Genomic DNA, 14,443 nt, shown 5'->3' with positions numbered 1-14,443 from the left:
GAGACCCAACTATTTAAAATACAATTGACCAACCTTACAATTGAGCAAACTAGCAACTTTTATAATCCAAGATGGACTTACATTCACCCCACCAATAAGCTTTTATTGAAATTCACCTTCAACCTCAAAACAAGTTCAAATAAGAGTAGAATAGCCTCGATGGTTCTAACATTGGACCAACTATTCTCACCCATTAAACGTGTCATCGGCAAATTGCAAATGAGAAAGTATGAAATCATCCTCAAGACCAATTGAATACCCCTTAAACAAGCCATATTTGACTGATGCTCGCACTACACAGTTTAAACCTTTTGCTGCTATCAAAAACAAGAAAAAGGACAAATGATCCCTTTGTAGTATACCACACCCAAAATGGAATTCCTTATGATGCGATCTATTAATAAAACATATGCTGATGCTGAGGAGATACATTTCATAATCTACTTTGTCTATTTTTCTGAAAAGTTCATTTTTATCATTACGACCTCTCAGTAACCCCACTCTACTGAGCCATATGCCTTCTCGAAATCTACCTTAAACAAAAGGAGCTCATTTTTCCATTTTCTAGCAACATTGACTACTTCATTCGCAATGAGTATACCATCTAAAATTTGCCTACCTTTCACAAAAGCATTCTAATGCTAACATATTACTCGACCAATAACATGCATCAAGCAATTTGCTAGAACCTTTGACAAAACTTAATACAAACAACCAACCGAATAAATAAGCATGAACTCATATAACCTTTTTTTATTCTCTTTTTTGGAGATCAAAAAATGAAGGTACAATTGGATCCTATAACAAGTTTACCATTAACAAAAAATCCAGCCATGAAACGCAAAAAACCAACTTTTATCACATTCCAAAAGTCTTTCGCAAAGCCAACATTGGCCTCATCTGGACCATGACTCTTAAAACTATCACAATCTAACTCACACAACCTCTTTAACCTCCTTTTCGGTGAAGGGTTGTTCTAACAACCCTTCCTCTTTTTACCCTTTTATTGGGTAAAATTATCATGTAAAATTTTATTTATTTATTTTTCCTCAAAAACAAATTAATTTATTTGAAGTTACTTATGCTCTTAAGGTCTTGTTTGAATAAACAACTTATTTAACAATTTATAATATATTTCAGTACAAGTTCTTATGTATAAGTTAAGACCATGACTCTTAAATTTTTATTCTATTTTTATATAAACTATAAATTATTTTTATACACTTATAAAATAGCTCATGAAAATTAGCCAAAAACAGCATCCAAACATGCATGCCATAAGCTCTCCCAAACAATTTTAGAAATGCTTGTGTGAGTATATAAACTCAAATAAACTCAAATAACTGTTGAATTTTTTAATATATATACAAAAACTTTACACAATATTTATTATGAAACCGAAGATATCATAAAAAAAAATTGATAAAATAAAATAAGACAACATATATAAGAAATATTTTGTTCTGATAGGCGTGTCACGCACAATGACACAGTACCATGGTGGATCCTTCGCATTGGTTACCAAAGTCAAACACAAAGTTGAAAAGTCAAAGTTTAAGACCGGAAGGAACATAGAAGGGGAAAATATTTATAAAATACAAAACAATATAAAAGAAAACCCACCTAATCCAGCAACTTGTTTTCTTAAATTCTTCCATTTGCAGTCTCAAATCACTTCAGATTTCTGTTTCATATATTTTTCTAGCGTTATGGAGGGTCTTCTACCTCTTGTATACAAAGCAATAAAGAAAAACAGAACAAGACGACAATATGAGTGTCTTTCATCAGGAACTGCTAGCTACAACATTAGCATGGCCGAGATCTACTCTCAAAATCAAATAACATCAGAAAATAATAATATTGGTCATAGGCGATATAAATCTGTTGGAGCAGGAAGTCATTTTGCCAATGGTTTCCAATTTTCTCAAACAACAAACGGTTCTGTTTCTCCATCTTCTTCAAAACAACTTGTCAGGTTCAGGAGTCATAGAATTTTTTCATGTATCACTGGTGTCTGAAACTGAGCTTACACAGACATAGTTAAATATCGTATGTATGTATGTATTGTTTTTTGGTATATGATGATGCAAAACCACTTAAACACATCAGTGTAGTTACATAGACATAGTACCGCATATGTAATTACTTTCAATTTCTTTAATTTTTTTAAAATTGTTGTCGTGTTAGTATTGTGTCTAGTGTATTTATCTGAGTAATTGCTTCACTTCAACCGAATTTCTCAATAATATTTTTGTAAAGATGATATTGTGGCTTTATTACTAAAGATGTGTGTTTCTTAGTTTGTTCCACGTTTTTAGTTTTTTATTTTTTGTTTTCCATGTTTTAGTTGGTTGTATAATAACTTGAATGTATATGTTAAATTTCAAGCTTGTTTTATATTCGTTAAGTAATTTAACTATACCATATTAATTTTTAAGTTTTTTTTTTTAATAGATCGATCATTTATGTCATTAAATGTGTACACTTTTACTTTTTTTATTAATTTTATGTCTAACTTTGTTAATATTTTTTAAACTCATTCATATTTATGAATTTTAAAGAGATAAATTACTCAAGAGAAAATATATTTTTTTTTGTCAATTTTAATAAAATAAAATCTGAAACCCAATCCATCTCTAATTTTTTAAGTCATAAATTGGAGCTGTAATTTGATACATCAACAACTTTTTCTCTAAATTTTTATGGGTTTCTGGGTATATACTTGAAACCTAAAAATTGAACCACAAACCTATTTCATGTTTTGAGTTGTAGTTGTAGTTTTTTTGAGCTCGAACAAACCCAAAAAATGGCAGCAACATTATCTCTTATATGTCACTTCTTCAACCAAAGTCAACTTTGTTTCTTACCCATCTTAATTTTGATCTACAACTCATTTGATTTTTACCGATTCTTAGCAACTTTTTTTAGGATTGCTTAGCATATCAAAATATGAAATATAGTTTTCAATTTATAGATTTGAAGTATATACCCATAAATTTATTAAAAAAATGAGATAAGTTTCTCATAGTTTACTTTCGATTTATTTCTTCTCTATTTGTTTTACCATGATTGCAAAAAAAAAAAAAATACTCATCTTCTCATGAGTAAATTTTAGTTTAAATTAAACTCATAAACATGAATAATTTGTAGAAAAGTAAAAAAGTTAAATGAAAAACTAATATAAAGGGTAACCATGTATATATTTTATAATTTAAAAGATCAATCTATTACAAAAATACTTGAAAGACTAATATGATATAATTAAATAACTTAAATGACCGCATATGGTATTTTCTTAAATATTACATAAAAACAAAATGTTTGTTTCATATATTGTTTTTCATGTCAATGATCGATTATTTGGGTCACCCTTCGAGAAACTTTAAAAAATTTATAAGTAACATTTTCTTTATTAATTGTTTATTTTAATTATCGTTTTGGAAACAATTGTGTTTCTTTTAATCTGTCATTTTTAAAATTTCATGTTATATTAATTATTGTTTTATTAAGAAAAAGTTTAACTATTTACCAAGAGAGATATAAAATTTCATGTTACATTAATTATTGTTTTATTAAGAATAAACTTAACTATTTACCAAGAGAGATATAAGTAAAATGAAATAATAAATGTTTATGAATGTTATATAAATAAATAAATGATTTCATAAAAATACCAAAATGGTAATGTAGAGAGTATAATTAAATAAATTAGGCAAATTTTAAAGAGTGTCCTAAAGCATTCTTTAATAATAAATCTAAACTAATAAATCTTTATGTGAATTTAATGGTATTGGAAATTTATATAGTTAACTTTTAGAATAAATAATTAGTTTATTTATAACTTTTATATATAAATTACTCATGCTATTTAAAAATTAGTGTCATTTAAGGTTATTGTATACATATTAAGGAATATAATAAATAAAATAAAAAGAATAAATGTTTGACTAAATTATTTTAATTAACTATTTATATGTTTTTTACTATTATAAATATAAAGTGAAATTAATATTTTAAAAACGGTTATAGATAATATTAACGTGAAAAAAAAACTAAATTAAAAATAACATTGGATACACATGTTTTTTTTTACGCGCAAAGATATATCTTTGTCATGTTCAGCACTGCCAACCAGATTGTGGTAGGTTTGCAGGCATTCACTGTGTTATGAACATTGATGATGAATAAACTTGTCGTTTTAGGCAGGGACGAGAATCCAAGTGTAACGATCATAAATTCATACTACATACATACCATGCAGCTAGTACTTACAGGAGTAAATAGAGGTGGAAAGAAAAGGTAAAAAACTGCACATAATATTAAGAAACTATGTGTTGGTATCTCAAACGTGAATTAAAAAATTATTGCATTTTATAATTTAGATTATATTATATATAAAAAAATTATATTTATGTTTTATTATATTTCAATTTTAAATTATATTTTATATTATTGTTTTTATCATATTATGTTGATTTCAACTAAATAGATAAAACAAGATATAATTTTGTATTAACTTATTATATCATGGTTAATCAAACACTGAATTCAAATAAAATATGATAATTTATTCATATATTGTCCATCAAATGAGTCCTTGAGGAAGTTACAAAATATTTCTTAAAATAAATTAAAAGGGAATTGAAATTATCTATCATGTTATTCTTTTAATTTTTTTTTAAATATTCAAATATATAACAAAAAATAGACTTAGACCACCTATACCCTCCAAAACTCAATTATAAAATTTACCTAATGAATGTAGACGTGATATGTGATATGATTAAGTTATCATATTATGTTTGAATTAAGTGTTTGATGAATCAGCATGATATGATAAGTTAATCCTAAAGTCCATCATATTATGTCTCGTTAGTTAAAAAATTTATATTGAATATGAGTTGGATTAGAAAACAAAAGGATAATATTAAAATAATAATTTACTCAATTACCCTTATAAAATATAATTTAAAATATAAATTGAAATATTATAAAATATAAATATTAAAATAATTTATAAAAATGTAAATCTAACCATATATAAAAAATAATTAATAGAATTTTATAATAAATTTAAAAATGTAAATCTAATCATATATTAATGATTTTATCATAAGGGTAGTTTTATCTTTTTATATAATTTAATAAATTAGTATTTAAAATTATAAAAATATAAAAAATTATTTGAAATTTTAAAACAAATATAATTTGTTTAAAGGGTATTTTTTTTTCATTTATATATAATATATATCATAGCTTTATTTACATTATAACAAATAAAATATAATTATTTGGTTACTCAAGACTTTTTTTTTAAATTAAATTATTTATTCAATAGTGTCAATAGATAGTTATAAATGTAAAATTATTTTATTATTTATTTAATTTTTTAGTATTTTTTATTAATTTATAATATTTAAAATATAATAAATTAATTTTTTGTAAAATTAATATATAATTATTCACAATAGTAATTTTGTTATTTAAATATAATATATATTATATCATGTTATAATCATAATGAAATGTGTATTAAATACATAACAAAATAAAATTTTATTATTTCATTTGGTTATCAATTGTGTATCAAAAACAAAATATAATAATTTATCATTTTTATATATCATCTCATTTAACTTTATATATCATATCCAATAACTATTAACCCAATGTGATTATATTCAGAAACGTAATAACCCAACAAAATAATCTCTAGACTACTCTCCATATATCAAATTATTATCATATTTTGAAAGTAATCAAGGGTTTAACCAATGGAATTGAAAAATAGTTTAAAGACTATTAGTTGTTATGTTTTTATAATAGAGATCAAATGAGAGAGAGTAATAATTTAAGAATTATATTGATGGTTTATATATTGATCTCAACAACATATTTTAAAAATTTGTTATAATGGTCAAAATTTTAATATAATATTCACTACAAAATATATTAGTTATGTTGATGATTTTTTTTTTTAAAAGATGACGGATAAATATTTATGTCAACGCTATTTAAACTTTGAAATATGTTCTAATTATTCTGATGAATCATTAAAATCCAATTCATTTAAATTTTTTAATTAAAAAAAAGTACATTAATTATAATGATAGTTTATTTTGACAAATAGTTGTAATGATAGTTGGTACGTTCTTAAATTTCTCAAGTCGTGATGATGATGATGATGATAACACCTTAATGTAATATTACCAACTGCCATCTATAGATGTCTCCTAAAATATACCACCTAAATATCCATTATACTGTATATCATGAATAATGCTAGTAAGATAGTAATAAATAAATTAAACTTGTATAATTCTTTTTATTATTACAAAACTTTTACATCTCATTAGCAAATAAATTATAAGATTAATTTTACGGTACGTACAAAATTTTATAATTTTTTCGTTTTAAAATGATTGTTGTACTATTTGATAATTTAATAAAAGAAAAAGAATGATAATCTTACTCCATCATTCTTATTAATTATTAGTATATTATTTATGTTATTATAAACACAAATTGAAGAATAATAATTTGAAAATGATGTAAACTTGTTAACTAAGTGTTTTATGAACGCGAAAGTATTTCATATCTTGAACTAGAGTATGATCCTATTACATAATTTTTATAAATAAAGAAAAGTGATATAAATTATAGTAATAATGAATATTTTTTGCAAATACAACAGTTATTATTAGATATATTAACAAAAATTACAGCAGTTTATACGTGTAATTTTTAAAGTAGTTTTAAAAAATTAAACATTTTCAATGATTTAATAATTACGATTCTTAGTAAACAAGTTAATGTTTTTTTACAACAACGGTATGTGTAATCACATGTTTGCTAATTTCATAAACTATTTTTACAAGCTGATTCAAACACTCAAAGACATTTGTGTAATTCACAAAAAATGGTTAGTAGGCACTTGGAAACAACCCTCAAACCATTAGAGTAATCAGTATATGGCCCATAGTTGTGTGTGAAGTATGTATATACATCCACTAATATGTCCAAACATAAATTTGCTAGGTACAATCTAATTGAACAAACCCCTAAACTTATTTTTTTTACCTTTTTCCTCTACATATTGCGATAGGGGACCACAAAAACGTACCTATTAAGAACATCATCAAGGACACATAGTCCAAATTTTATATATCAAATCATATAGTAGTGGGATAAAAGTGGAAGACCATCTTGTTCCACAACGCATTTTCTCTTCAATAATTAATTAATGACTCCACTTTACTAGAAATTTTCTTTGTGGAAATCATATTTGGTGGTAGTGTTGTGAGAAAAATCCGAAGCTAATTGACGAAGCTCTTTAGCAAGTGCTGGTAGCCCACAGTAAAATACACCTGCATTATATAAACCACACTACTCAGTGGCAATATAGATATTCATGTTCAACTTTTTAAAGTATTTTGTCAAAAAAGAGTTTGAAAAGGATAATCCTGTCTCTATTTATTAAAAAATTAGTTATTTTTGTTTTACTTTATTATAAAAAATTTAGACCAATTTTCAAAAGTAATACGATTAGTAATCATTGTTGAAATTTTGTTATATCCTAATTATGTTAATTAGAAACTTTTTCATATGTAAGTGGATACTCAAATCCTTTAAAATGCTTTTTAAATTTTTATTTATTTCCGATAAAATGATTGGAGAAGTATCCACATATGCACTCATATAATGCTAAAAAAAATTTGAAATAGTAACTATTTTTGTCATAGAGACATACTTGACTTGTTTTAAAGATTTTAGTGACCAAACCATAAATTACATAAGTAAATAATTTTTTTTTGTCTTTGAAGAATTCTTTTAATATTAAAAAACAAATTTTGGTCAAATTTGACTTCAAAGTATAAGTGTTATCATTTTGACTTCAAAGTATAAGTGTATCATTTTGACTTCTGATTTAACTAAAAATTCAAATTAATTATTGAGTATGTCATAAAAACGTGTGTTAATTTAGTCTCTGACGTTATAATAATCATCAACTATTTTAATTGTATTTTTGAGTGAGTATTATGAAAGTAAATTATTTTTTTTAAACTATTTTGATGATTTCAAAACTAATTTAGATTTTTAGGTAAGTGAAATGATGAAATTCAAGAATAAAAATTAACAGTTATTATTAAAATCAACTAGAAGCGGATATTAGTTGAAAATGAATTAATGGGAACTGACCAACTCGAGCTTGTGGATGATTAAGTGCAATGCGCTTGTAGACACTACGCCAATTAGGTTTAGCAAAGTGAGACTTAACACGTGTTCCAGAGACAATATCAACACCATTTTTAGCATGGTTAAGTGATTGAAGCATAGCAATAAGAGCAGAACGAGCATCACCTTCTTCATAAACACTAGTACAATAATTGTGTAACTCAATTACTCCTCTATGGTCCTCTTCAGCCACCTCATTCATTACTCCTTTAAACCACTCAAATGAACCTTGTTCCTTTGTCACCCAATAAAAATAAGCCCTCTTAGTTTTAAAATTACTCAAACCGTTTTTCTTGTGTTGAGATGCTCTTGATCCTTCCTCATCTTCTATTGCCTTGAAATTATTTACTATGTCCTTTAGTATACTTATCATTGGGGTGGCCCCAATTCCTAGGCCCACAAGTAAAACTACCTCATATTGTTTGTAGTCTTGTGCAGGTGCTCCATATGGACCATCAATCAAAACTTTAGGAAGCGTACTGCATATAGTACAATAGTAATGCATAGTCACTAAGCAATAAATCATATAAATCCATATTCCCTCGAGTCACATATGCGAGAGACATTAGTGATCGTCAAATCTTGATTGGATCATCCAAACAACTATTAATTTAAATTTGTAATATATAATTTAAAATATCGAAGTTGAATATGACATTGATTGAATTAATTATTAATGTATTAAATGCGAGAATGTCCTAAATGTAGAGGAGTCAGGTCCAAATCATGTATTATTATAATTTTTAAGTGTCATTATCTTGTCACTAAACAATGTCATAAAAATTCACTTGCATTATTAAATAAATCTTGTTGAGTTATTATTTTTAACCTACTTATTTAACGTTTTGAAAAACTAATTAAATGTTGGGATGGGTTGATTACCTACCAAGCTAACATGCAAGAACAAGAATTTTCAACAAACGTCCCTTTTAGCCCTGACTTATTGATTTTGACAATAATAATCATGAAAATGCAAACTTCAAATACAACTACAACACCAACACAATAGCCAAATCCTTTCGGCTACTAGGATGATAAAATCGGTTGCTATCATTATTTAATAATTATTTCACACCCAAACTATACAAGAAAAATAGTCTTTTCTAAAAAAAAATAAAAACAAGAAATTATTATTAATTAAAGTGAACTCCACCGCTAAGTGGGTCCTGCCAATATTAAATTTTTTAATTTTTTGTGTTTATTTCTCTCTTAAACAGAGTATAAATAGAGATAATTCTAACCCTAAATAGAGGTAGTAGGTATTTTACCTTGGGCTGCTATCCCCTTGCAAGCATTCAACTCTTAGAAGTCCACTTTTCCCATGTGTTGGTGGAAGGCAACTCTAAGAGAACCAAAGCAATAACTTAGTTAGTCACAAAGAGAAAGCACCAATTGCAAAGAAAATTTGATTGCATGTGAATTTGCAAACAAATAAATAAAAATTGATGTGATAGTATTGGCATTTTCATCCAAACTTATATGTAGTAAGTAGTGAGTTTTTTGCTATGCAAATTGTCCAAATAATTATAATAGCATTACCCAACAAAAGTTAATCTGAATTCACACCTCTGAGAATTTGACTCTGAGACTCCTAGTCCAGTCACCTAATGTTCTGATGTGAACACTAAGGTAATCATCTCCTGGAGCTGAGGTTATGGAAAATGGATGCCTGAGAAAGCATAAACAAAACATTGTAGGAATTTGATGTTTGATAAAAAAGGAACAGGAAAAATATAAGTTATTTAGATGCAACATTTCATATAGCATAAAAGAGCTAATAAATATGTTTCTTGAAATTCATACCATTCAAATGGAGAGACAGCAGCACAATTTACAAACATGTATTGTCCACTCTTGTATCTAAATCCTTGAGGCTTTGACATATGAAGAGCCAACACATTTCCAGGATAAAGAGCCACCTTCAAATAGGACATACAAAATTTGGTTAGACATACATTTTGAGTTTTTTTTATAGGAGATCATCCATACTAGTACTACTATCGCCTAACACGTATAACTGTAGAATTCTAATAAAATTCAGTGCATAAGTGCTGGTATGATCGCACATTTCTCTCTCTACTATGCATCTAATTTTCGAACATGAACCAAAAGATATTAATTAATGGAGTGCTATATGAATAATATGTATAGAAATTTTAATTCCTTCATATGGTTCTTCATTTAATGAGGAATTCAATATTCAACACTCACCTTTAATATTCTCACAGGCTTGATGCTTGATCTGAGTGCTCTAGTCAATCTTTCCAATGCATAAATGATGATAGGAATAACCAAATACATCCAGGTCTACAAAACAAAGATGTATGAGAAACTAGATAAAAAGGAAGAGATTAAAGTATATGCAATGTTATTTTACACTGACATTCAACCACAACTATTCAATTTTCCGCATTATATTTTACATTTTTCAAATGAAAAAAGTATGTAACTGTTTGTTGTTTTAGCAGACTGTGATTGGTTGTCAGTGTAAAATTCTATACTAACAATGCATATCCTTTAATCTCAAAAAGGAAAAGGATTAATTGAAGGAAGGTGCTAACCGTTTTCTTGTACCATTCCTTAGTCAAGTAAAGTTTGAGTCCATGCACAATCAAAAGGGCATAGACAAATACAAAGAGATGATGGGAGTACCAAAATGCATTGAAACCAGTTAGACTATCGAGGGGTTTAGGTAGTTTAACCCTTCCTCTTCTGAACCAAGGGCTAGCCAGTGTGAAGGCTATTGTCATTAAAACAACCATTATAATCCCTGTTACTCCTTCCCATGATTTCACAAAATGCCAATAATTTGATGGTTGTTTTCCAAAAAATGGTTCCATGAGCTTGTATTTTTCACTGTTTGCATGAAGAAGGCGAGGAAAGTCACAAGTAAGATGATAAATTGCATGTATACCAACTCCAATTGATATTGCCACAGCTATCACCTGCAGAAGAAACTCAACATTTGCTCACAGTAAGTTTTTACAGATCAAAGTTTTCTCTTCATGTCACTCTCTAATGTACAAGAGTAAACATTCATTTTGGTGCTTAAATGTGTGAGGCATTGTCACAATAGTTCTTAAAAGTATTAAACTCACAAAAACACAAATAAATGTGTCATTCTTTAGTCAGTTTGATCCTCGAATGCGGTTGTCATTAGTTAATTTGATCATCGAATGTATTACCTAGTAGTCTATAAAATTACCAACAAAAGACACACTGAGGGACAATGATGACGCCTCACACATTTACAGATCAAATTTTATTCAATGTTCAAACAGTTGTAAAACTTACCTTGTGAAAGTTGAGGTTGTCATCAAAAGGAACAGCAATGCCTAGTTTGGTCTTGTTCCTAAGCCATGTGATAGTGTTTCGGCAAACAGGTAACAAGATAATAGCCATGTTCAATTTGAGTGTCTCAGCTGCACCTTTAGCCATGCACACACAATGTCCCATTACATCATAAGCAGCTTTTCTTCTATACTGCATGAATTTGTAGGCAAATAGACCTGACATAACACCAATCCATAGTACCAATATCCAAGTTCTTTTCCAATTGTCCTGCAGAAAGTACATGGTATCTCTATACCACTTCCTAACAGGATTGTGTTCATATGTAGCCTTAAGCTTTATGCTTAGCATTTGGCTTAGGTACTTGCTATCTCCTCTTGTAGAATGAGTTGGTCCATGCAACAAAAGTATTTCCAGGTCGTTTACCTGTCTTCCAAACAACAAATTATTATTAATTAAAGTGATACTAATGGTCATTCTACAACGGTCTCTGAAGGATAAGAACTTTGTTCCTTGAGGTTATAAAGTCAAACTTTTACCACTGAGTTGACACCTCATAGACAAAGAATAATCACCAAACGGAAGCTATATTAGTAAATGGATTTCCCTTCTAATTATATGAATAATTACCATGATAAATCCTGTGTCATCAGGGTCTAGTTCTTCCATGATCAAAGCAGCATATTCCTCTGCCTGCTTCTGTATGTTTGAGAGTTTGTTTGTAGTGGCACTAAGGCAAATAATCTGAAAACATAATTGAACATATATGATTAATAATAATCCAATTCTGGTGGGGACAAAAGTTCATACTGGAAAATGTATCAGTTTTATCAATTGATGAAACTAAAAAGTAAAATTTTATGTAGGAGACAGTTCATATTTGATTTTACTCAGTGGTGAATTTATGATTCCGTACCTCTTTAATTTCTTCCTCTGTGATTCTTCCATCTGCGTCTTTATCAACCCTGCATACCAAATTAATACACTTCAGTGCATTTAATGCATACTCCTTTTTTTTTCGTTTAGGTAGGAAAAAAAAGCAAATAATTTTACATGTCAAAGAAGGTTCTGAGCCTAGAATCAAAACTATTGTCCGAAATCTGGTCCCAAAAATCCTTCAACTGTGCCTTATTAATTGAATCTCCATGAATATTTCTCCTCCTAGAAAGAGCATCAAATAGCTCACTTGCAAAGGCCTCAGACTCCTTGTTCATCCCTACATCAAAATTCAAAACATCCGCAGAAAGTTCATACTTACACTCCAATTCAATAAACAACTTATATCATAAACATTTATCATATAAGTGCTTATGAACAATCTATTTCTAAAAAAAAATTAAAAACAGCTTATGAACATATTATAAGCCGTTTCAATAAGATCTTCCAAACAGTCTCACAAGTAATTATGTCAGTAGAAACTTCAGAAGAAAAAAAAACTCCTATAAGTCAAGCAAGACAAACCTCTAAACACAAACATTACAAAATTGATTTAAATTCTTCAATACCTATACATTTGGCAAAGAGAGAACGATGAAGCAAACCATCATTTGAAGAAGTAAGAATCTGAAACTGTTTCTCAACCTCAAACCATCCAGCACCACCATCAGTCTTGTCACCATCAGTCTTCTGACTGATAAACTTGAGTCCCATAAGTGCATAAGAAGCTGCAGACTTAGTCCTATCATACTTGACTTTCTCAGGTCCAACTTGTTTTGCAAAAGAACTTAAACGCTTCAGCTCCTGAGAAACTTGCTTCATACGAATAGAAGCACTTCTCACAAAAGAAGCACCAAAAGACCTTTTCTTTTCCATTCCTTTACCAAGTAAAACAAGTTTCTCATCTTCACCACGATCGTTACTGTTTCCTGTAACAGGTTTAACACTGTGTAAAGCAACAGAATCACCTTGAATATCCATAGTGATTTCAACGTAATCTTGTTCTTGTTCATCTTGGCAGAGATCTATGGCAGAGCTTGAGTTTGAAACGTTTAATAACTTGGAACTTTTTCTAACTACCCTTTTGTTCAAAGGTCCACTGAGTGAAGTAGTTGTGTGAGGTAACGTTTGAATGAGTTCAATATCTGATTCTTGATTGTGGATTTGTGAAGAAACATAAACTGCTTCATCATCGGTAGCTCCCATTATTTCTCTCCGTTACACACAATGTTGTTTTTCAGACCTCTCTATCTTCAAAGCAATCGCATTATAGTATTATATGGTCTTTTACTTTTTGATTCTATTATATGATGTAGTCTTTTCTTATGTTGTACTATTATTTTTTATCTTTAATCGACAAAAAGTGATATATCTGTACGAAGACATTATTTTAGACTCTTTATACTTTAAAATTGTGTAATTTTAAAAATTATTTTTTTTATTGTAGTTTTATGTCCAATTTCTTTTTTCAGTTTTATGTGCAAGTTGTTTTTTCAATTTTTTTGTGTGCAAGTTGTTTTTTTGGTTTTGTTGTGCAGTTTCTTTGATTTAAAATAGACAAAAGTGTATTTTTTATATATATTGACAGTAGATGTAGTTATTTTTATTTGTGATAATTGAGTCGTAAGAGAGTGGTAGCAATAGGATTGATTTGGTCAACGTGTTGCTCTGGGATACAAAATCGCAGAAACGCGTTGGATTGGGGTGGCACACACACATAACATAATGTCATGCCATTCATGTGTGACACTCATTCTCAATCACACCGGATCCGAACGTAAGACACCTTTAATGCTCCTTAATTCAATTTGGAACGACGTGTCTTCAATATTATAGAATATTATAATTTATACCACCACACCTTTAATTCCACGACCAAAACCATTTGTCCTAATTTGGAAATTTTCATCATTTAATAAGTCAACATTATGCATGCTTGAGTTTGACTTATTTCCTTCATATACAGTGCTTTAAAAAGTAC

At 28.2% G+C, this 14,443-nt stretch overlaps 2 protein-coding genes across 2 annotated transcripts; one reads left to right on the top strand and one right to left on the bottom strand.

Moving 5' to 3' along the window:
* The first annotated feature begins 1,709 nt into the window (after positions 1-1,709).
* LOC101488652 (uncharacterized) lies at positions 1,710-2,018 on the top strand. Its single transcript, XM_004502974.4, has one exon. It carries the CDS (start codon positions 1,710-1,712, stop codon positions 2,016-2,018), a length of 309 nt encoding a protein of 102 aa, XP_004503031.1.
* Positions 2,019-6,882: 4,864 nt separating this feature from the next.
* LOC101488328 (respiratory burst oxidase homolog protein C) lies at positions 6,883-13,796 on the bottom strand. The gene is made up of 12 exons (XM_004502973.4): positions 13,032-13,796; positions 12,580-12,742; positions 12,443-12,491; positions 12,157-12,270; positions 11,530-11,952; positions 10,797-11,180; positions 10,447-10,542; positions 10,039-10,154; positions 9,802-9,904; positions 9,504-9,577; positions 8,200-8,714; positions 6,883-7,367 (listed from the first exon to the last, which is right to left on the bottom strand). The coding sequence occupies exons 1-12, from the start codon at positions 13,666-13,668 to the stop codon at positions 7,258-7,260; spliced, it is 2,784 nt and encodes a 927-aa protein (XP_004503030.1). The 5' UTR covers positions 13,669-13,796; the 3' UTR covers positions 6,883-7,257.
* Between the last annotated feature and the right edge of the window lie 647 nt (positions 13,797-14,443).

The sequence above is a fragment of the Cicer arietinum genome, chromosome 5 (genome assembly GCF_000331145.2).
Source record: "Cicer arietinum cultivar CDC Frontier isolate Library 1 chromosome 5, Cicar.CDCFrontier_v2.0, whole genome shotgun sequence".
NCBI classification, from domain to species: Eukaryota; Viridiplantae; Streptophyta; class Magnoliopsida; order Fabales; family Fabaceae; genus Cicer; species Cicer arietinum.
Note: the sequence above shows the minus strand (reverse complement) of the source record. Positions and strands in the feature narration are given on the sequence as shown.

Excerpts from the sequence above, each read along its gene's own strand:
- LOC101488652 (XM_004502974.4), top strand. The coding sequence starts at position 1,710 with ATGGAGGGTCTTCTACCTCTTGTATACAAAGCAATAAAGAAAAACAGA.
- LOC101488328 (XM_004502973.4), bottom strand. The coding sequence starts at position 13,668 with ATGGGAGCTACCGATGATGAAGCAGTTTATGTTTCTTCACAAATCCAC. Across the intron at positions 9,578-9,801 it reads TCAGAGTCAAATTCTCAGAG|AGTTGCCTTCCACCAACACA; the intron begins GTGTGAATTCAG and ends TGGTTCTCTTAG. Across the intron at positions 7,368-8,199 it reads TCATCCACAAGCTCGAGTTG|GTGTATTTTACTGTGGGCTA; the intron begins GTCAGTTCCCAT and ends TATATAATGCAG.